Genomic DNA, 23,593 nt, shown 5'->3' with positions numbered 1-23,593 from the left:
ATAATCACTCAGATGCTGCTGCTATTCTTGGATAACAAGTTTGGAAATATGGGTGATATCTAAGAAACTGAGAAATATATGTAGCAAAACAACCTTGTCAGACTTAAACAGCAGCTCTGTTGAAGAAAACACTTGTGATAAATTGTCATGATCATTTCTTAAGTCAAAACTGGCAGGGATGTGCCAAAATTTCAGTAACATATTTACCACTTTTCATATTCTGTTGTGTTTTCTCAATATAATAATACATAACTTTTCCACTTTAAAAACAATTGTTTAGTTTCCAGAAAGTAAATTCACTTCTTAACATAGTCAATCGTCATGAAACCATTTTAGAATATATCTCTCAGGCAGTAATGTCAAAGCTCACTATTAGCTAAAAGCCTTACAGATAGAATGTGTATTAAATACCATTTCCTCATTTTCAAATTGCATGTTGCACTGTGCTGCATCTTCAGTTATTGGCTTCTGAAACATGTTGCGGCAGATGAGCCATATCGTCAGACTAGCGATGAACATCCCAATATCTGGTACAAATAGTCTGATCACGTTGCCAGCATCTGCTCCTTTCACACTGTATGGGATTAAAAAAAAAAAAAAGAACAACAAAAAAATTGTTACTTCCAAATGACAGTGGAACAGAAACTCAACTCAGGACAAAGAAAAGCCTCCAAAACTCCAGTAATATGAAAGCTTCAGAAGACAGGTAATATGAAAATCATCAAGGAGCTCTAGACAGACACATATTTTTGCTCTGATAGCTCACATATTAGTATTTTAGCCATACCTAGCATTTTGATTAACCCAATTCTGAATCAATTTTTTGGAGAGCAAAACAGGCATGATCTTCAAATTCAACAAGAAAGATTTCAGCTGAGCTCCTAGAAGATCCATGTGTGTAAATCCCAATCCCTCTATTTACATCTTTTGCAAGGACAATAGGGTCCAGCCCCAACAAGAAGGTCAGCAAAGAAAAAACAGCATTCATATCACCCCTAAGTAGTGACATCATGGGGAGTGTGTGCCCCACTCAATATTGGCACACCGAGGAACAACCAGAAAGTCTGTAATATTTTCATATAGTTTATTACATTAACTGTTAATACATTTTATTCAAACAGACCTCTTAAATATCTACTGGGGTATTTAAAAATGAATATTTAAGTACAAATATTTAAATACTAAAGAGAAAGGGTTAAGTACCCACCAAGAAAATCCTTCTTTTCTTTCAAGAGATTTGTAAGGCTGGTTGAACTTTGTGTAGAAAAGGAATTGTACTGTTCCATTGTGAGATTTAATTGTTTAGGTTGGGAAATACGACTTCATGGTTTTGGATGTGGAGTCTGAATTTGGTTCACTGTTAAAATGGAGAACTTGGATTCAGATTTGGTGGCAGTATGAACAGTGTATTAAGCTGCTGAACAGACTTACAGAACTTTTGACTATTAATGAGAGGATATAATCTTATTTATTTGAAGTAGAAGAAACTTCTTCTCAGTGAGGGTGACAGAACACTGAAACAGGCTGCCCAGGGAGGTTGTGGAGTCTGCTGCTCTGGAGGCATTCAAGACCTGCCTGGACGCCTTCTTGTGTAACCTCATCTAGGTGTTCCTGCTCTGGCAGGGGGACTGGAGTAGATGATCTTTTGAGGTTCCTTCCAATCCCTAACATTCTGTGATTCTGTGATATCCCTGCCCATCTTGAAGTTAAATGAATTTTAAATATGCAGCTCCAATTTTAATTGATTTTATACGGCTTTATGTTTATAATCAGTTTTGAGGACATGTGAGGCATCTGTATAGCTCCTTGGGCTTAGATGAGTGCGCTAGACTAGTTCTTCATAGCCCGAATTGGTACAAAACCTAGGAAGGCTGTTTTGTAGATGCAAAAGAAGAGATCACCTCTGGCCTTTATCACTTTTAGCACTAGCAGCTTTGAAGCCTAAAAAAACAGCTCTTTGTGAAGGAGTTACCAGTAAGTGCTAAGCTTCACTGAAGATCTTGAGTAAGTACCTAAAAAGTCCCTCAGGTGATTATGATACAACCACTGTCAGGAAGCTTGTTGGCCTGCTCCTATGTCCAAGATCAAAACCTGCATTTCCACCACTGCTGCTGACTCAGCTTTTCCACTGCCATCTATCTTGCAAAATAACTTATGCCCTGAGTGGGAATGACATAAATGACCAGAAAGCTAGCTTTAATATTTGTTCAACAGGTAGTAGTGAAGTAGGAAGTAGTGAGCAATGTACAGGTCTGTGGGATGCTGTCCTGCAGCACAATTATAAAATGGACTCAGAAGTACTACTGAATTGATTCTAAACAGAAGAGGGAAAATTCAAGTGCCAGTTCTTCTCCCCATGCTCAGACATAGACACAAAACAAAGCAATTAGTTGTTGCCTAAGGAAAATGACTTATGATTTGAAATTGCAGCTTCTTGTAAAAGGAAAAGAAAGAAACTGCAATCATGCAACCAGAAATCTTCCTGTTCTGATGCTCTTTGCTGTTATAGAATAAGCTCGAATGGTCATGCACTATGTGGTAGCTAAGTAGTTTGAAAATGTTTTGCTAATGGTTTCATGTTATGATGAAGCAGAGGAAAAAATTAAATCATTGAAAGATTTGTAAAAGAGTTAGATGAAGTCCTTGCTGGATTGCCTGCATGTTTCCTGTGCCACTGCATCAAGAAAAGCACGCTGTAGAGTCAACTGGCATATGACAGCATAGTTGATCTGTGTGATATTACAGAAAATTCAGGCTTGACACGTCATTTCATTTTGCAGCACTCTAGCTCTTACTGTCACTGAAGATTAGCTACTCAACGCACTGAATCTACACATTCTCCTTTAGCAGAAAGCAGTAAAAATTACATGTTTAATGAACCTAATTCCCAACAATAGTGTACCCAGGACTGACAATAACAATAATGATTTAGTCTCACTCATCCTAATAACTATGCTGAAATGTGCCTATTAAAGCACTTTTACTAAGTAAGTGGCAACAAATTCTGAATTCTTGATACTGAAACCATTACTTGGGCATTTCTTAGAGTTGAAAAAAAACCTGAACCCAGAATTAATGTAAGAAGAGTATAAATTTGCTAGCTCCATATTGAAAAATATTTGAACAGATTACGTTTATGCAATACTTCTGTAAGTGAGCTTTTTCTGTACACAGGTGTGAAGTCCTAGCTAAAATTCATTTTGCACCACTTCTGAATTTAAAGCGTAAATCCATCGGATTCAACCACTCACACATGAGTAATTTAAAAGGTGGTAAACTTCAAGTACCAGTGCTGCTTAGTTGCACCAGGTTCTCCTTCCTCACACTGTACTCCCAGGGAGCCACGCTGGGTCTTCCTCTGCATATCCCAGTTCTTCAAAGAAGGGGAGATGCTGGTGGGAGCTCTGCCTCTGTCACAGATCACATTTCTTTCCACTAATCCAAACCAAGTGCTTCTGATCTTCCAAAATAAATCATTTAGCGTGTTGTTATGAAAGATGTAATGCACAGTTCAGACTAGCAATAGAGAGACTGAACAGTGATACTTAACCACATGAATAGTTCATTCATCAAAACCAGTCACAAACGCATGCTGTCCGCATCTCCCCATGAAAAGGAAAACAAACTGACCTCAGTGTGATAATTAAAAAGGAAACAAAAGATCACTTGAAAATAGAGAAATGTATATTCTTCTGTAAAGCAGAATAATAAACTGCTTCATTCGACCCCAAGCAATTTGCTCCCTAGATTTTCACAGCAACAGCTAAAACAAAAAACAGTTATTCCCACTTGTTATCTCTGGCAGTACAAAAAAAGAACAGTAAATACTGCAGTCATTCCACAAACATTTCTCACTTTATTTGCGCATTCACACATGGTCATATTTTGCATTTGATAACAGTCTATGCATTGTGCTATTTGCCCCAAAAGAGGGTCTCTGGCGATGAAGATTAAACAGAAGCACAGGAAAACTATTCAGGAGATCTCCTAGAGAAACAACTGTAAGCCCTGCAAGAATCACAGTGTACAATGAATTGGTCATAGCCCTTGATCTACAACTAGTACAGCATCATTTATTAACCTAAACTAAATCATTTACCTGTGAGGCAACTTTAATAGGTACCTCTGACTGAAGCTTATGACTCAGCCAGAGACGTCTTCTGAAATGCAATACAGTAAACAGCAGCTTTAGAATTATTTTCCCCCTCTTTCATTTTTTCTTACAGGATGTGGAAGAAAACAGGACCCCCACAATAAAAATAATTTTTTAAAAAAGGTAGGGATTTTAAGTGTTTTTCTACCTTCCCATTACCAAGTAAATTACATTAGACATAGTTTTTAAACAAGGGTCTACTGCAGTTAGGGTTGCAAGAGTTCTCCCGTAAGCAAACATAAATTTAGTGAGACAAAAGTGATTTTATGACTTGCATCAACATGTGAAACTGTTTTACCATATCAACAGACCACTAATACAGCAGTCTCCTCCTCAGTCTGTGTTTCCCTGTTTTTAGCTGTGTACTTTAAACTACTTTAGAAAGAGATCATCTTCATCTTCTGTGTTTATACAGAATTTTTCCAGGACTGTGCAACCCTGGTCCATTTCTAAAGTTCATTGGTGCTACACAAACTACTAGGTAAAATTTCACAGTTTATCTGCCCTGAGAATAGTGTTAGCTGTGGACATACAGGTTAAAACTGCACTTCATCTACACTGACTAGCAGCTAAACAAAAACCAAATGCCTTGAAGAATTGAAGCCAGTACAATTTAAACATTACATTCTTGGTGCTCTAGAAATCACCATTTTAGTTTTCTGAAGATAAAATGTTCATTTTTTCCTTTCTACAATAAGAATTTCTCAGCAATTAGAGCTATTCATCTTTGACTGAGTGCACAAAGCTCTCGTGAACAGTCAAGTGTTAATACTGCCTTATCTGGTCTGATTTCATTTCTTCAGAAAGGCAGACACATTATCTTCCTCTTTATTTCAGGTTTACAGAATTAAAACCAGAAAAGCAGCAGAGCTATTAGAATTCAAATTGCACAATAATGCACAAAATCCTCCACACATAGAACACAAAACAATAGTCTTCAAACCCTAAATATTTAATATGTTGTTACAAACAAAAATAAACTAGGAAAAAAGGAACAACCAGTCTTTCTCAAACCGCACTCAAATTAATTCAGCATCAGCAATATATCACAATGTTAAGCTTACATTAAACAACATATCAAAAAATGCCTCCACACTAAAGCCTCGTAAAAAACTTGATTTTATATTGAATAGTAATTAAACAAAGTATTTTAATCTTTATTTTTTATCATAGATTTAATTTTTTTTCAAAAGCCTTTTTTGCTGCATACTGCACTATTTTTTCTCCCTTTAGAAGTTTTCTATAGTACCTGTTTACTTTCTAGTTAATTGATTTGAGAAAATTACAATTAGGTAACCCTGTATTAACAGTTTACAAGTGATAAACTAAGGAAGAGATGCACAGATGCTAATACCTTCCATTCATCTTGTTTGGCCACAGTGAGACGAGATATTTCCAAGTGGATCTAATAATACAGAGTAATTCATGCATCACCGCATATGTTTACAGCACAATTCCCATGGGCTCCATCTGTAACTGTAAGCACTTGGACTGGAGGCAAATCAGACCCAAGAATCATAAGCAGGGTCCCCTGGGAACATGGACTGGCAGTGTCATACAGGTGCTGTGAATGAATCATTCGTTTATCACTAGTATTCTCTCTGTGATCCAAAAATAGTGGAAACTTTGAGGATATCAAAGGCTGGAAACCAGATTGCCTGAGATACATGATTGCTGATCCTTGCTGTTGGAAGTGGGTCCTGGGGATGGCTGCAGCTGGAAACAAGAGGCCCCTTGTCCTCTCTCAGTTTGAAATAAGGAGGGAATGTCTGCCTCTGTACTCACTCTGCTGAGAAACTCATAGTTAGACGTGTCTGCATCTGAGGACTAGGGACCCGGTCTGAGCCACAACCAGCACGACAATGAACACAGGACGCTCTCAGTCTGTGTTAGCATGACTTGTCCCTGCTGGTTCAAAAGACAAGTCAGATACCATGCTGGTCCACATGGCAACCTTGACATGGACCCTCAGGGCCAAACTCCTTCCTGAGCAAAGTATGAGAGTTGCTGAGCACTAGTAAGTTTGACTTTAGTCCTTTCCTTACCTCATGCTCACCCACAAACTAAAAACAAATTATGTGGCAAAAATTAAATACAAACTTAGTAACATTAATATCCACAGGGCTGTGCATGATCACTCTTAATCCTGCACTGCCTTAATGTGACTATCCTCTCAGTTTATGCAGAACGTGTCATGTGTTTTACCCAAAATACCTGAAGTTGCACTTTGAGAGAATTATGGTCACGCAAAGTAAAAGAGTGGGAGGAAGAGGGAAGCAAAAATGCATAGAAAACTACTTATAAAAATAATTAGCATGCACTGACCTACCCAACAGACAAGTTCAAAGGGCTCCTGAAGTATTTGTAAAATCTTAATCACTGCTTACAAACTGTGTCTGCACGGATTCAAAAACCAAAAGTACATTTCGCTTTCTCAGGAAAGATACCTTGCAATGAAGAACACTTTCTGTATTGCAAAAGTGCTTAACCACGTATTAACCAAACATTTGCTTTACAAATACTGCTATGCAGAGAGAGAGTGGCTATTTGAAACTAAATGCACATTGCCAAGTTTTTGGTGCCCCATTGCTTGCATAAAACATTCAACATTAAGAAATTACAGCTATGTGCAATATGTAAAATGTTGGTTCATGCCAATTTTTCTTTTTTTTTTTTTAAAAAGCACCCACTGTTCCTTGTTGTCCATTGATCTTCTAATAAAGGGCAAATTCCAGGTTGCTCAGGGCAGCACGCAGAAGACACAAAATTCAGTTGGGATTAGAGCAGCATTCATGCAAAGTGCTCAGCTGTGCTACCGCCAGACTCGTGACAGGACAACATCCAGCTCCCTTCGCCCGCATCCTGCAGATCCAAACGTGGAGCCGGACTGATGCTGCGCAGCCAAGGGGAAGTGAGCACATTCCCCTCCACACCCACAGCGCTGGGCCTGCCAGCAACATAGTGCTTGGCAAGGATCAGCCCATCCCCAGCACAAATTATGTCAGGTCACAATGGGGAATGTGATCCTGGAGGGAGGCAGAGCCAAAGGGAGCAGAAGAGACCTGAGGACACCTCAGCTGTAGGTGTATTTTAAGCTGAAGTCTTCAAAGAGACCTTCCATTGTGAGTATATAAGTTTCTCACTTGCTTCACACACACACATGGTATTGGGATTTGGCTAAAGCACTAATTCAGTATTCACTGATCACTGCAAAACATCCACAGTTAAGCCCATCCAGTACGCTCATAAATACTTGGTGACTGACAGCTAAGTGTTTACATAAAGCCATACAGATATCCATATGTTTCACAATACTCCTGACAAAAAGGAAGTGCTGAAAAAACTGACACAGAGCGATTATTTCAAAATATATTTGCTGCTTCTCACTGCAGCTTTCACTGCTTGGAGCATAAACACATTATCATTTCAAACTATTCTTAATTTCATACCATAGCCAGCATATAATATAATGATAGAAAGTAAAAGACACATCTAAATTTTCCAGTCATCTGCACATGAGGAGGGAATATTATTTCCCCCAATTACAGCAAGTGACATTGTAAATTACTGCCATTTTACAAAGCCAAATTACCCTCAATATAGAGGAGAAGCACGCAGCCATTAGGAAATACTATAGTTGGAGCTGGAGTGCCCATTGAACTTCAGCGAGTGTATAGGGGACCACCTCACACCCCCTTCCTAATTTAAAACTATCCAAGGGACACATTTGCAGGGATGGGACCATTCACCAAGACCCTTACTTCTTCCACATGAAACAGCTCCCACTCTGCCTTGCCTACCCTGGACATGTTCGCGTTTGTCTTCACAGCATCAAGCAGGACAAGACAGAAACCAATGAGTTCACCTACCCTACTGTCACCTGCACAAAGGTCTCAATGGCTTAGAGGCAAAAGCACATGGATGTTGCACAAACCAGGCCTCAGCCACCAGGGATGTGTGTGCAGCCCCTCAGCAAGACAGGGAGCTTAAGCAGCCCTCACTCCCCCACCTCCCAGCTGATTTCCATTAAAACTGGCCAAAAGGAACATCCTGATTTAGCCTTGGTGTATTTTGTCCAATTCTACAGCATTGAGTCGAAAAAGAGAGGTAGAAATCAGTGGCAAACTGCATGTCCCAGCTCCATGAGATGAGACTTCTTATTTCTTCAAGTGGAACACGTGAAAGAGTTCTTGAGTGGTAAACACTCCACAAAGGGAGTGGAGCATCTCCCTTGTGAGGAAAGGCCGAAGGAGCTGTGTCTCTTTAGCTTGGAGAAGAGGAGACTGAGGGGTGACCTTATTAATGTTTACAGATATATAAAGGATGAGTGTCACGAGTATGGAGCCAGGCTCTTCTCAGTGACAACCAACGGTAGGACAAGGGGTAATGGGTTCAAACTGGAACACAGGAGGTTCCACTTAAATATGAGAAGAAACTTCTTCTCAGTGATGGTAACAGAACACTGGAACAGGCTGCCCAGTGGGGTTGTAGAGTCTCCTACTCTGGAGACATTCAAAACCCTCCTGGACATCTTCCTGTGTAGCCTCATCTAGGTGTTCCTACTCCAGCAGGGGGATTGGACTAGACGAACTTTTGAGGTCCCTTCCAATCCCCAACATTCTGTGATTCTGTGAAAGACCCCTCTCAGGTGTGGGAGGCAACTGTGGTAGACTCTTTCAATTGGCTGAGCATTGACAAGGTCAGGATTGCTCAGATCCAAATGGGGCGAAACGGAGCTGAAGTTGAGTGCTCCCACTTTCACCTGTAAGCTGGGTGCCCTTTGTCAGTGCACCGCAGCTGGCTGGTCAGAACCTGTAACACGGTGTGTTAGTAACTCCACCGGCCACAGGCTTCCTGTGCTTCATGTGCCAATTGCTATTTGGAGATCTCACATGATTTATTCATGAACCAAACCCAACAAAAACAAAATAGAACACAAAGCCAAACCGTTAAGCATGCATCCTAGAGAGATTTTTGGATACTGATTGTAATGCTGATTGCTCTCCAGATTAAAACAAAGACTGGCTCACATTCTGCTGCTGGTGGGTTTACCACTGTATTGCTCTCAGCTACCACTGTGCTGCAGGAGGCTGGGCCATGCCAAGAAAAACACTGACAATAGTCTCACAACTCAAGTGCTCAAACAACACAGGTCATAAAATATCTTCTATCATGTTTGTTTCCTTTGAATCCCTAGGTTAAATGCCATGAGAAAAGTTAGCCGAAATTAATTTAGCTGAAAAGAAAATAAGCACAAGGGGTGGTAGGAAACAAGTCACCTAAAACCCTAATGCAAGCAGTTGAATAAATAAGATTCCTACCGAATGGAGACAACTTCTGAGAGGAACTCAAACTATTGCTGAGGCAGCCCAGACCATGAAATCAACATCATACAACACACACTTCAGAGGCACAAGAACTCTACATGGAAATTATACAATTGTCCAAGCACAGAGAAAATGTCTCTCCACTTGCAGTTGGCAAGGAAGACATATCAGAGGTACAAAATCTAATAGTAACTATACAGCCTCAGTTAGAGATAGCTCTGCCACCACTTCATGGTACTCTTTCCCTTGTCACAGGTTGCTCTTGTTTTTGTGGAGTACCTAGACTACTGTAGCATGCTGTTACAAATGACATAGAGTAAAACCATCCAGTTTTCAGCTTTTGGTTTCAGTGTGCTAGAAACTGATTCTTTTCTTATTAATTTATTAAAAACATCCCTGTTCAACTTTAAGCTTCATTACACTTCAATCTCTTCAGGTTTCTGACCACACGTATACTGCAGTTGTTAGCAGCAAGTAAATTTACTTGTGCGATTTACATCCCTGTACCTCACAATCTCGTTTGTCCCCCTGATTTTATCTAAGGCCCACCTGTGAGCATTTTTAAGTCTTTTTGGGTTCTTTAACCACTGGTGTCACATAAAAAAGACTAAAAGCTGCCACTGTGCAATCTGGGAATTATCCTGTCATAAATATACAGCCAGTATAATATTCCTGTGGAAGGGTCCTGGCAGAGAACTATCAGGACGAAAACAGGCATATTGTGCACTGTTAACGTTTGCTAGACTGAATAACCCCCTTCCACAGCTTTCTCTCTTGAAAATCTAAGTAGAATAGAATAGAATAGAATAGAATAGAATAGAATAGAATAGAATAGAATAGAATAGAATAACATTTCAGTTGGAAGGGACCTGCAATGATCATCTAGTTCAACTGCCTGACCAATTCAGGGCCGATCAAGTTAAAGAATATTATTAATGACATTGTCCAAATACCTCTTAAATACTGAGAGGTTTGAGGCATCAATCACCTCTCTAGGAAGCCTGTTCAGTGTTTGATCACCCTCTTGGCAAATAAATGCTGCCTAACGTCCAGTCTAATCCCCTCCTGTGCATAGACTACAATGTTGCCTACCTTAAAAATAATCCAGTTTTGACCTACTGGGTTTCAGACCTTTCTCTGAACATACTAACAAGAAAGCACACTCTTTCTGCTCACTAATTAAAACTGTCCTCACATGGTCAGATTATTAATATTCCATATTAAACTGCAGGTGCAATCACTCTTTTGCAGAAATCCACAGTACTGAAGAGTGGACCTGTTCTGTTCTTAATGAGAGAGGATGAAAATGGCATAAAAGCCTCCCTGACTCCTTCCCTTGGAATAGTACTGCTCACTTCTGCAAAAACACCAGCATGACCAGAGTAAATTCCAGAGCAGCAACAGGACTGAAGGAGCAGCTGGAGCTGAGGGTCTGGTCTCTGAGCATGGTTTTACAAAGGGATGTGGCAGCTTATGTGTTATTTCTGCCTCAGGAGCTGCTCTCCAGAGGTTCTCTCCAAGCACCTTCATCTAGAATACAGACTTGAAGAAAGCTGATACACCAGGTAAAACATCATAATGACACTGCCTGCGATTAACAAAGCGGTATCTCAGCTGACATGGATTCGTAAATCACAGTTTCCCCCAAAAATAAGGCTTACTACAAGATTCCAGGCGTGGAAGTGGGTGGGAGAACAGAAACAACCCAGAAATACAAAAACACAGGAATCCAGAGACTTCATTATTCTGCTGTGCACAGCACAACTTGTTCAAGTTTCCACCTGAAGACTTTTAGATGAGTATTTAGAATAAATGGATCCTTAAGCAAATTCACCTGAGGGTGTCAGTCTCTTTGAGTGTTTCCCATTGTAGGAACCATGTTGTACAGCCTGAGAGAGATGTCAAAAGTTACACAGAAAACACTTTGCCTCCTGTCTCTAAAGGCATAACTGCAATAATGAAAAGAGTCTGAATAGGACAATGTCTCAGAGACTGCATTAAAATTAATAGAGATCTTTGTCTTTCAAAGTTTTATCTCTTGGACAGTAAAGAGTAGGGGGATAAAGTTCTTTGCTCACTCATTTTGCCACAGAAAGAGAGCGCCAGATGATCAGCTGAAACCAATTATAAATTATTGGTCAAGATTACAGAAGGAAATGAAATATGTGGGCAGACTGATCTGATTTCTAGCAGCACTGAACTGGAGCAGATGTGAGCATCAAGTCTTCTTTCCTCCCACATGTCTTTTTCTCCTCTGAATGGTAGCCCATGAAGGGAAATCTTGGCTTCTCAGTAAGTTCCCATAATTCATCCACGTTTCACAATACTAGTATATATTCCTTTGCTTTCTGACAGTGTGTAGAGGCCATGAGTCTCCAGTGAACCGGGGGTGTTAACCTCTGCTCCATTTTTCTCATCATATGCATATGGAAAAGAATATTTACTGACTGCTTGGAAAAGTCAGTACAGAACATTTACTCATGTCAAAAAAATGGGGAAAATGCTATACTATGGAGCTCTCTTCCAGGGCTAGATTAATTTTTCAACACAAATGTTGTCTTCCCAAAAAAAATGAAACCTCACTCATTTCCCCTATTTTTTTTTCTGATTAATTACTTATTGATTTACATTACTCTTTCACCATTTGCCTAGAGCATTTAATAATAATCTTCCTTTTTAATACAGACAAAGCCAACTTAATTTTTCTCTTCATTCATCTACTTTGTTTTTTGCATATAGAAAAGGCCTTCATGTACCTGATTTTATTTCCCTTAGTTTTCTAGTCACTCTGAGTATTTCCAGAGCTCTCAAGAAGTGGACTGCTTGACCACACTCTGAATGTATTTTAGGACTTGTGCACAGTGAAGCTATTGCAACTGGTGTATCCTGATGAACATGCTTTAGACACAGAGCTAATCAGGCTTTTACTTTAAAAAAAACCCTCTTTTTACTTAAAAAGCTTCATTAGCTGAAAGACAGTTGCTAAATGAATATGGAAGAATCCTATTACAGAATCCACATGTGTATTCTTTCACCTCTGAATTATACAAGGCTTTATTTTTATGTCACTGTGTGACTTCTTGTCCTTGGTTTTTGCACGCATGTGCCTTATTCTCTTCACCGATGAGTTTTTAATTTAAAAGTTACAGCTGATTTGACTGTTCATTCACAGCTGCATCTGCTATAGCAATGAATCTTTCGCTTGTGCAATCACTTGCCAATGTCATCGCATAGCAGGAGGACGCAGCCTGATGGCAAACACACACATACGTTTAAGCTACAGGAAGACAGAAAATAAATGAAAAGTAATCAAAGTAGTTTTTTACATGCTGAAGCAGAAGAAAGAAATTTTATGACACTGCAGTGACAGTGGGAGAGAAGGGGAGAAGAGATGACAGACGCAGAGGAAGATAGATACGCTGCTGTTTGCAGCAATATGGAACGAATATAAAAATTGTACAACAGTTTTCCACCCTGGCAGTTTGGTTGTCTGCAGTTTATAGAATCAGATATCTAACAGTCGCTCGATTCATCCCCGTAGTGCAGAAATCAGGCTAGTCTGCTGGAGACAAGGTAACTTAAAACCATTCCACCTTCGAGACTGAGATGTAGTTACATGATCAGTGTCGCAAAAGGGTCTTTCGCAGCTTAAATATTACCTTGAGAGTTGCCAAAGCTTTCCTGAGGATCCTAGGCTTTCCTAAAATTTCGCCTTCTGGAGCCATGTGACTGTGAGAAGCACCCAGTTTTCCTTACAAATAATACACGTATCCATTTTCAGCCCTCACAGCTATGAAGAAAAACTTTGAAATGTGAAGCAACTTCACTCTTAAACGTTAGAACTAGGAGAAAAATAACATTAAATCATTTGACTTTGAAGATATCGACGATTATTTTTGGTGTCCGATTCTTTCTCTTTGTTTATTACTTTAGGTTTGGCAATAACAGAAAATGCTTCAGGAAGTGTATCTTTATATCTGCAAAAGAAGTAGTCAATGTAACAGAGGAAAGGAAAATAAGTTTTTGGGTTTTGTTAAACAATGTTACATAGTAAAACGTACATATCTCTGGTATCTTCACGTGAGTTTACCCAGCACCAGATACTTCTTTACAGACATTCAAAAAAAAAAAAAAAAAAAGGCATATTGGAAAATACTCAATTTTTTCAAACAGGCTACAAATAAGTGGCCAATTTTTCAGACATTACAGACATTGACATTCTGTCTGGAAATCAAAATTTTCACTGGCCCCAAAATTATGAATTTATATTGCCATACTAAAAACTCAGCACTTCCCACCTGTAGGCTGACTTCTAGATGAGAAGTTTGTCCTTATTTTAACATGTAGAATTACAAAGGTACTCTAATTAGAGATAGTCATAAGGTGCAAAATTTGAGCTTCTGTTTTGATCCAAATTGCTCTACTAGACCTACTTTTATGAACTAGAAGCATGGGACGAGACCATATTAATTCCTATTTTGTCATGGTCTATTAAATTATCCCATTTCCCAAAAGTTATCCACAACGTTGGAAGCATTGGAAAGTAACCTTATAAAAGTATTTGTCTTGGCTTCTAAATACACCTTTTCTCTACTGTATGCAAGCAACCTTCAACCATGCTGATAAATAAATAAGTTTCGTGTTTCTTTGAAAGACTTCTCTAAGTGGGGTATATTTCAAAGTTGACTTTTCTTAAAGAAGAAAAGATAAAAGAGGTACAAAAGCTACAACGTGAAGCCATGTAAAAGGTCAGCTCCCCAGGGTGTGGTTTAAGAAAGGCAACAGCTATAAAGTTTCTATAATGCTTAGCTACAGTACAGCTCAAAAGAAGTTGTTTTACACGGATTTCTCCCCACTAGCATTTTCTATTTAAAATTTTATGCAGCATGAAAGCAAAAATGTTAAATGAAGTAATATTGCTATTTTATTAGGATCAGGCATATTAGGAAGCATAGGACTAAGGCAAGACCATTTTCAGCAGAAGTGGATATTTTTTATCAATTAAAAAAAAAAAAGAAAAAGGATTAGCAGATCTGTGCAGCACTTTCATTTGGAAAATCAGAAGCACAGTGTTGATTCAGCTAAGTTCCCAGCACTTGCAAAGAAAGAACACAGACAAAATGTTCAAGAGTCATAAGGATTCTTGAGTTATAAACCCAACTCCCAAAGTGACTCAGGCACTTGAAAAATGTTATTTCGATGCTTTTAAACAGTTCAGAATGTTAAATTGTTTGATTTTTAATGTTCCCAGAATCTAAGAGTTCCCCTTCGTTATAGAAAAGAGACTCTTTACAACCCTTTTGCCAAACTCAGCAAATTGGCCAAAACATGCCCAGGGTCAGGCAGTCCTGATACCACTGCAAGTGTGTCTAGTGAGGAAGAAGGACCACTGGCAAATGTACACCGACATTGCTGGTCCTCTGTTAGGTCTGGAGTTAAATCCAATTTGACCTCTCAAGCCCAATAACCAGATATTTAGAAATGTATTTCTTCAAGTTGCGTTAGTTAAGCAGACACCTTCTATAAAAAAAGATGACGGAGAAAAAAAACATTTAGTGTAGTGCTGCCAGGATCTGAGAATCTTAATTACAGGTAGGAGTTAGGGTAACTAAACTGAAGCATTGGTCTTGTTGTAACAAAAACCTATGTTTTGTTCTAACAAAAACATATTTTTTTTTTTGTTTAATATGGTTAGTATGGCTATTCGTAAACCATCTTGTAATTAATAACACCGATGTGTTTCTCTTCTACACACAGCTGGACTTGAGATTTATCATAGGCACGTCATGCAATAAAGAGGTTCATTAGTGGCAAGAGTTCTGCCTCCAGGATGTTTGCTCACCACATCTTTTGGTGGGTACACAGGCGGCTGAACAGGAAGCGGGACTGTCATGTTTGCCCTGAGTAAGTGGCTTCTTGACCTTCAGTGGATCCACACAGAGGATTAAAACACAGTGATCACAAAACTGTGCTTTACTTGTGTATAAAAGTAACCTGATTTTCCTCTGGACTAGCCGGTGTGATGTCCACCTTGGATTTTTAATCTCTGAATTCTCTCTAAATCAGAGAACTTAGAATTCTCTAAATTCTAGATACTCAGCTATATTCTCTAAAATCTAGTTTATTAATGTATCTAACAATCAATTTATGTCTTGGTTCCACAAAGTTTACTCTCATGAGATATACCATTGAAGTCTACTGAGTTGCTTATATAATTAAGGACTGTGTGTTCAGACATCTAGAAAATTCACATTGCTGCTTTCAATGTTGTTTAAAGAGAATTGTCAAAGTAGCTGCAATCAACCCAGAGGAAATACCTTTCTTGGCATATTACAGTGATGTACTCTAGAGAACAGCCATGATTACTATAATTATTTTAGGTAGAGATTGTTTATATTACCACTAAGATAATTGCTTAAACAGAAAAATGGAGGATTAAAACCTAGAAAATCTCTTAAATCTGCTCAAAACAAATGAACTTATTTTAGGGGATGTTACATATTTCATGATAGATAGTTTTATCACTTTTTGAAATAAGGAAAGCTTTGAAAAAAATCCAGTAAGTAAGGAATTACTAGTCTAAGTGTTTTTAGCCATATGATGACCATCTCCTGAAAAGCTTCTAAAAAGAAAATTCTCACCTGGCGAATCTCTCTTTACCATCTCACAGGTGTGCAGCACAAAGGCAACAAAGCCATCACCAGCAATATAATTCAAAGACACTCTATGGCATGATTGTGAAGAAGAAATGTGTTCAGTTTGCAAAAGGTAGGATAGTACCTTGCAAAACTCATGCAAATGACTTAATCAAATGTCAGCTTTTCTTATAACCAGCTTAAGTTTAAAAGTTAGTTTAAGTTTAAAAAGTAGGTTAAGAAGGTCTACAACTACTGGTAAATGAAATAATATAATATAATTCATAACTTGGAATAAGCAGAAGATTGCAGGAGTCTTGGGAGTTAGCTGTGAGGGATGCTGTATTTGTCCCTGGAGAATACAGTACTTGCTCAAAGTGCTGATATAAACTTCCCTACACTGGTGGGGAAAAAAAAAAACAACATCCAAACACATCAAAAAGGGTGACTTTAAGACATACAGAATCCCCCTAAAGTAGCTGTTACTTCCATGCCAACGGCCGAACCATCCTGGAGGGGCTGCCCGGCTTTAGGGATACAGCCCAGGGCTGGAGTTAAAAGCAGAAATTCTTCACAGGCCACGGCTCTTAGGGCAGCGTGAAACACAAGTGGTGAATGGGATAATAGTCCAAAACAGGGGACTTATTAGTTCAGATCTCATTTCAGATTATGCTTGCTGTAGGAGTGAGGGTGGCCATCCCAAAATAATTTCCTTCTCAGTGGGAGCAACAGGATTAGATTACTTCAGAGGCCACTACTGCTCGTCCAACGCAGGGTATTGTTTGTTAAGAGGCCACCAAAAAAAGCTTTGTTCGCGGTCACTCATGTCTGAGCACACTGGACTGATTACACATTGCTGTCAGCAATACTGGAATAAAAGTGGACATTGCAATGAAATCCACAAAGTTACACTGGTCTAAAACCAGGTTTAATTTGTTTCTATTTCAGTATTTAATACTGACTACAACACTTCAGCTGACATGGTATTAGGGAAAAAAAATCCCTCCGTTTGTTCATATCTTTTTGAACAAAGATTTTGTTCTTTGCAAATATAACCCAATTTTTATGCTGGCTTTCTCTGTAACTCAGACTTTTATTTCAAAGTCTCACTTTTTGTCAGAGCAGGGAAGAAAACTCACTTTAAAACAGAACCTCAGGCATGCAGTATATATCAAATGAAACTGAAAACACATTTCTTCCCCATTTTCCACGCTATAAACAACATGAATACTTCAGCACACACATGCACAAATTCCTAGTCCTGGACACCAAAAAGTAACAAAAGCAGGGAAGCTTTGAAAACTAAATTAAAGCAACCTAATCCTTGTCATATGTGAGGCCTGAGTGGGCACAGCAATGGAAAGGATAACAGAACATCAATTAATCTAATTTCTCTGATATGAAACAATAAAAGGACAGTAAAGCTGTAAAGGAGAACCCTGCTGAAGTCAGGAGGAGCACTTGGGTGCTCAAAACTTAAGTACTTGCCTAAGTGCTTTGTGAGACAGGAGACACAAACAGTCACATAGGCTACTATAGCTATTTTTTTCCAAAATGGTGAAAGAGGTGACTGGCAAGGTTCTCCCCACATCCTTCCAGCTGCATCACTGTAGTCATTTTTCCTCGTCTTCTTATACTCAAATTGTTTATTATCAAAATCAAAACAAAACAAAAACACACAAAAACAATGAAAACAAACAACACACAAAAAACCCAAAACATTCAGATTGCACTGTTTCTTTTAAAATAACCTCTCGAGGATGAGACCCTGCAGCTTCTTTCAGCCCCTTGCTGAGACAATACTCACAAAATAATGTCAATGGGAGCCTTTCCCAAGAAAGGGATATAGGATTCAGCTGCATGTGAAGAAATTATGGCACGTGTTATCAGGATCAGACTTCATATTTCAAACATATATTTATTCTTTTTACTAAATCACCAAAGAGTGTGGGGAGGAGTGAGGGATGCCACTATAGAAAACCATATGGTATGCAGACGTCCAAGCCAGAATTGTGCATAATAAATATTTATAGAATCCAGTGGTATTCTCTTCTTTCTGTTTATTCTTCTCATGTCACATAGAGAAACTGTGGCCAAGCACCAATATGCCAGCAAGTTACAAGCAATCTAAGCATGGGGGGAAAGAGAGAAAACAGATAGTGGGCTCCTAATTAGCAACCTAGACCTAGCAGGAGGCGCTTGGGAAGTGCCTCAGATGCGTCTGGATTCCAGTGCTCCACTGCCTGTCATGAGTGGTTTTGGAAATTGAGTTCTCAGTCCCTGCAAGGGATAGTGAAGATATACACAATATTCTTGGCTAGACTGAGCGAGGGCATGTGTGGAGCAGCTGCAAAAGCAGACATCCATCTACTCTCGGAGTCCAACATAGGAATAAAAATGCACCTCTCAGTGATGACAGTGAACTTGCTCCCGGCGTCTGCTGGGAAAGATGCGTCTCCCTGCCTGTGCATGTGGGGCTGCTGTGTTTGGTTTCCTTCAGACAAAAACAATGCAGATTGTCCTCTTTGTCACCTTGTGGCTGGAAAAGTAGTTGAAGTAGCTAATGAAATACACAGAAGATCTGGAGTTTATCTTAATAGGTGCCAACCTGCTTATCCGGGGTCCAACCTGAGACAGCAATCATTTCATCTTTACCTCTTTCCTTGACAGTCTTACTCCCTTCCCTGACCCTACCTCCTTTCCCTTCCTTTTCCTTGAGGTGTGAGACTTAGCAATCCGCAACTACCATTTCATTCTTCAGAAACAAAATCAGATTTAAAAAAAAAAAAAAAAAGTAACAAGCCCACAAGTTAATACAAAGTATGTTACTAACAGGAGGAGTTTTCACTGTTTATCACCCTCAGCATCACTTTTGCCAGAATCCAGGATGCTGTGTTTCGCACTTTTCAAATAGATTTTGCTGCTGTACAAATGGTGCAGGTGTATCATATTAGCATACGTAGAGCAGAATTCAGATACTTCTGCATATATAAATATGTAACTTCAAAATAAGAAATTTTTGCATACCACAAAAAATAACTACTATTTCAGAATCATTTTGAAGCTATCAACCAAACAGAAGCTACATCTTCAGTATGGAAAGCTCAGGTTTTTATACAGATAATTACATTTTACTAAGAAACTGGTGCTCAAAAGCTCCTTTCTCTGTGTCACTGAAACAGCTATTTATTATGAAAAACATGCTTATTGAGTGTTGCCAAAAGTGTAATAACCACACATCTGTTATTCTTCAAATATATATATTTTTAAAATTATATTTACTTAACATATAATAACAGCTATTAAATCATTCTTAAGTCTGTTTTGTGGAACCATCATTTAAAGCATTACACACATGACAGAAACACCATGGGAACAAACAAATAGATGTGTTGTTAGTAGCTGAATAGTTACTAATTTCATTATAAATTACAACTCCGAAAAGAGTAGTACAAGCAAGACTAGAAATCTGGAAACTGCACAGGACAGCGAGTTTTGAGAAGTCCAGCAGAGTTCATTGAAAGTTTTAAAATTATTAGATCTTTTCTAGGTCAACAAATACATAACAACAGAAGACATTTCTGTAACCACTATTGCATCTACTAGACAAGAACATAAACTCCATCATCTGGTAGCTCAAATTAGAGAAATTTAGATTTTTAAAATAGTCCTTTTGCTTCTAATTTTCTGCAATGTGGTAGTGGCAGTTTCCCCAACACTGGCTGTGGGTCTTTCTAGGCTCTGCGCTGCAAGCCTCATCCCAGCCATGAGATGGAAAGACCCTACGGACATCATGACAGGAGAAGACCAGCTCAATGACTGACCTGATCCTCCTTGCTTTTGAAGCTTTGTGCATTAAGAGCTCTTTTTAATTGCCAGAGTAGCCAGGAAACAAGCACAGTCACTCTTACTTGTTCCTAACTATTTCATTAAAGAGTCTGAGTGAGCAATTTCCACTCCGTCCTGCATGTGATTGAAGAAAATCTCAACCAGTGAGATGAAAACCACCTTCTGAAACAGGTTGTTAGTCACATATGTAACAAAGCAGAACAGAGCTGACTGCTTTCCAGACATTTTCATGAATATGTGGGTGTCATCTAAACACACACCAATAATGAAAAATAATCCCCAAGTTAACAGAGGCAAAAAAATCATCCTATTTATTGACAAATCTACTTGCTTGGCTTATTAAAGATTATTAAAGAAACCATGAAAGGTGAAAGCTTGCTTGACATGCAGGTATCACACATACGTAGCAGTTTAAAGCATGTTTCTTGTAGGACAGCATAATACAAGTCAACATTTTTCATAGTTCTCCAGATTTCTCCAAAAATTTCTGTAGAAAATGCAGTCACGGACTGCAGTCGAGATCATCTTGGACAAAGGTGATGACTATGATAGTATTATATGTTAGAATTAGCGTACTTGTACTGTCTCAGAAAAAACACAATTAATACCATAAAGGCCTTCATTTACTTCTCTCAAACTCACGTGTACTCTATTTAACTGAAAAGCTCTTAACCCCAGTCATTTCCTGCATATAGAGCTACTTTATTCAAGCTCCAGCATTTTTAATTTCTCTCACACTGAAAAGCAGCATCCGCAGCCCATAAGAAGTGCTTACATAAAAGCCTCGCAGTCCAACCCCTTGATGCCCCTATGTTTTTCAGGATATGAAGACAACAGTAATGTAAACACTTCACTATTGCAGAATAAACATCATGTAACCATAAAGCAGTGATGACACAACCTGTATACTATCTGGGCTTAATTTTCTGCAATGCAAACTGAGTGTCCACATCTCCTTCTGTCCCTCAATCCACTCTAAAACAGTCAGTTAAAAGGAACATTTTATATGAATTTTCCAGTTTTTAAGCAAAGGGATGCCTGCTGAAGAGAATAAAACTGGGGAAAGACCGTAGAGATAGATATCCAGAATGATCTCTTAGGCTTGAGACACCTATAGACCTGGGATTTCTACTTCTGTGACTGCAAGTGCACTTCCTGCACTGAAGTATTACATATATCAATGTGTACCCTGTTGTTTACTTTGGAAACTATTCCTTAAGGCACAAGAAATACTGTTCTTAAGCAATCACATATGATATTAAGTAAATATTGCTATAAAGGAATTAAAACTGGACTTCATATATACGTTACTCACAGAACTTTTAGTTAAACAACTTGTTATTGCTGATACATTCACGTCATACAAAAACTTGTGTTAAAAATACAGGTAAGATGATAAATATTATTATTTAAAAAAACCTCAAACCTTAATCATTCTACTTGTCTAAAGAACTTTATTTTTATTGTTTTCTCTTTGCCTGTTCTCTGAAAAAGCTGATATGAGAACACATTTGCTTCTGTGATTACAGTGAGCCAAGTACACTCAAATCTTCACCACAGCCATGCTATCGTGCTGTGTCAATTAAAGTTACTCCAGTCTGACAGTCTCTCAGGGTGTAGAAGTGCCATGTGAAAGTCTTTCTTCTTTTCAAACTAGAATGGTACTAGTGGGACCTGCACAAGGATCTCTTCAACATATTTGCCTCCTCTCAGACAGGCTTCTCCACTGTAATTCAGTCTATTAAGAATTCTCTGTGTTTCATTTGGTACATACATTGCAGTTACACAGGTATTGTGAGTTCTCCTTGTTGGAAATTGCTTGCTCATACACCACAAATAGAACTTCTAATAAACTCAGATTTAAAAAAAAAAAAATTACCCTTTCCTGTTGGCAGTTTCAAACCATAGGCCTGAGGTGTCAGTTCATTCTAGCGCTTCTCAAAACTAGTTTTTTCCATTCTGATGGAGACAAACAACACCAGCAGGTGCTAATATGTAATCTTAAGAGAAGAATGGGGTGACGAGTCAATACTTCATTGTAGTGCCCTTCAGACATTTATGATATCATGTTGAGTGAAATGCTCATCAAGAAATCAAATGAGATGTAACTTGAGAAAAAAGCACAACCTATTAAAAAGAACCCCTCAATGATATTAAACTTAGCAACTGAGAATGTGTAACCCTAACACCCAACTTTTTTGCAGTGGTGTTAAAAAAACTCTCTCTCTAAATAGACAACAACCAGTAAGGTGTCACCATTAAGGTATTTCTAGTCTGATTCTTGATTAAGCACTGCGCCTTCTGAAGTTGTAGATGTTTATGAATCACAGTCCCTACTCTGATCCTGTGACAAAATGGAACCACAGTTTTCCTTTCAATCAATTAATATTGTGCCTTATGCTATCTACATAGAGGTTTAACAGAAACTAAAGATTAAGTAGTACATTTCACTTTATGCTTGTTAAAATATTTTTTAAAACTTGTTAATATTGCTAATATTAAAAATTTGAGACAGAAACATTTTAAAATTAATTTTGATTAGAAAGTCATCCCAGATTATTAAATATTGACACTATGAAAGACTGGAATTTTCTGTTCAGGTTGCCTATATTACTGGGTCATTTTCAGCTCATGAAGTAGCAGGAAAGACATATTTTTATTTAGCAATCTGATTGAAGTCTTTAAATATTTCTTACTGGTGGGAAGCTGTGAAATGAAAATGCCCATGTTTCCTGAGGTCTTTTTTGTACAGCTACGAAATGGTAAGTATTCCATATCAGTCTGGACTTTGAAGTTGTGATAAAAAATATATCGCAACAAAATGGTTATTTTTGTAGGTTGGTTTTTGTTTGTTTGTTTGTTTGTTTGTTTTCCTGTTGAAAAATATTTGCAAAGTTTTTACAGGAATAATTCTACTGGTATCAAGATATTTACAATAGAAGTGAATTTGACCTCTCTATATTTTTTGGTGGAGGAAAAGTGGTTTTATTGTTCTGTAACATTTTACTCTTTAACTAACCCGAGTCTGTAAAGGTATAAAAGTAGAAAAGCTAAATTTCACCAAGACAGATCACTGTCACCTTGAAAAGTGATTTGCTTTTCCATGTTTCCTTTGAAGAACAAAAATAGTACGTACCAACATTTACAGCAGTATTTATGGCTGTGAGAATAATAATAAAACACAATCTTCCTATACACTTCTATGTCTACTATCTTAAAAAGAGTACTGTCTTTCAGTTTTTGCAAATGTAATGTCTAACAGGGAAATTAACATATTTAGCTGAAACAAGTAAACCAGGCTGAGCCTGTGCATACTCCCTCTGGATCATAACACAGATGCTTTCAAAATCATCTTTTAAAGAAAGATAATTACTAATCATTAGTAATCTCCTTAGACACTTCAAACAGATGTTCTTACAGACAGATGGTTGACCACCTTTCAGAGCATGTAAGTCTGCTGTACAACTCCTGAAGACCTGAAAACTATCAGAGGTAGCCTAATCCTTTCCACTGGATGCTACATTTCTAGGTGGAGATCAAACAAAGTCAAGTATCCAGAAATCTATTTCTTCAAGTGGTGGTATTCAAGCAGACTCCTTCTATAAAAAGATGATATTAGAAGAAACCTT

At 38.3% G+C, this 23,593-nt stretch overlaps 1 protein-coding gene across 13 annotated transcripts in view; it reads right to left on the bottom strand.

Annotated features, from left to right (window-relative positions):
• Nucleotides 1-23,593, bottom strand: part of PIEZO2 (piezo type mechanosensitive ion channel component 2) — a 310,595-nt gene that overhangs the window by 142,812 nt on the left and 144,190 nt on the right. For all 13 annotated transcript variants that reach the window (XM_065053117.1, XM_065053123.1, XM_065053121.1 and 10 more), the window contains one exon: nt 412-574. In XM_065053117.1, the coding sequence (XP_064909189.1) occupies nt 412-574 (163 nt within the window). The remainder of the gene's footprint in view (nt 1-411; nt 575-23,593) is intronic.

The sequence above is a fragment of the Columba livia genome, chromosome 2, assembly GCF_036013475.1.
Source record: "Columba livia isolate bColLiv1 breed racing homer chromosome 2, bColLiv1.pat.W.v2, whole genome shotgun sequence".
In the NCBI taxonomy this organism is placed as follows: domain Eukaryota; kingdom Metazoa; phylum Chordata; class Aves; order Columbiformes; family Columbidae; genus Columba; species Columba livia.
Note: the sequence above shows the minus strand (reverse complement) of the source record. Positions and strands in the feature narration are given on the sequence as shown.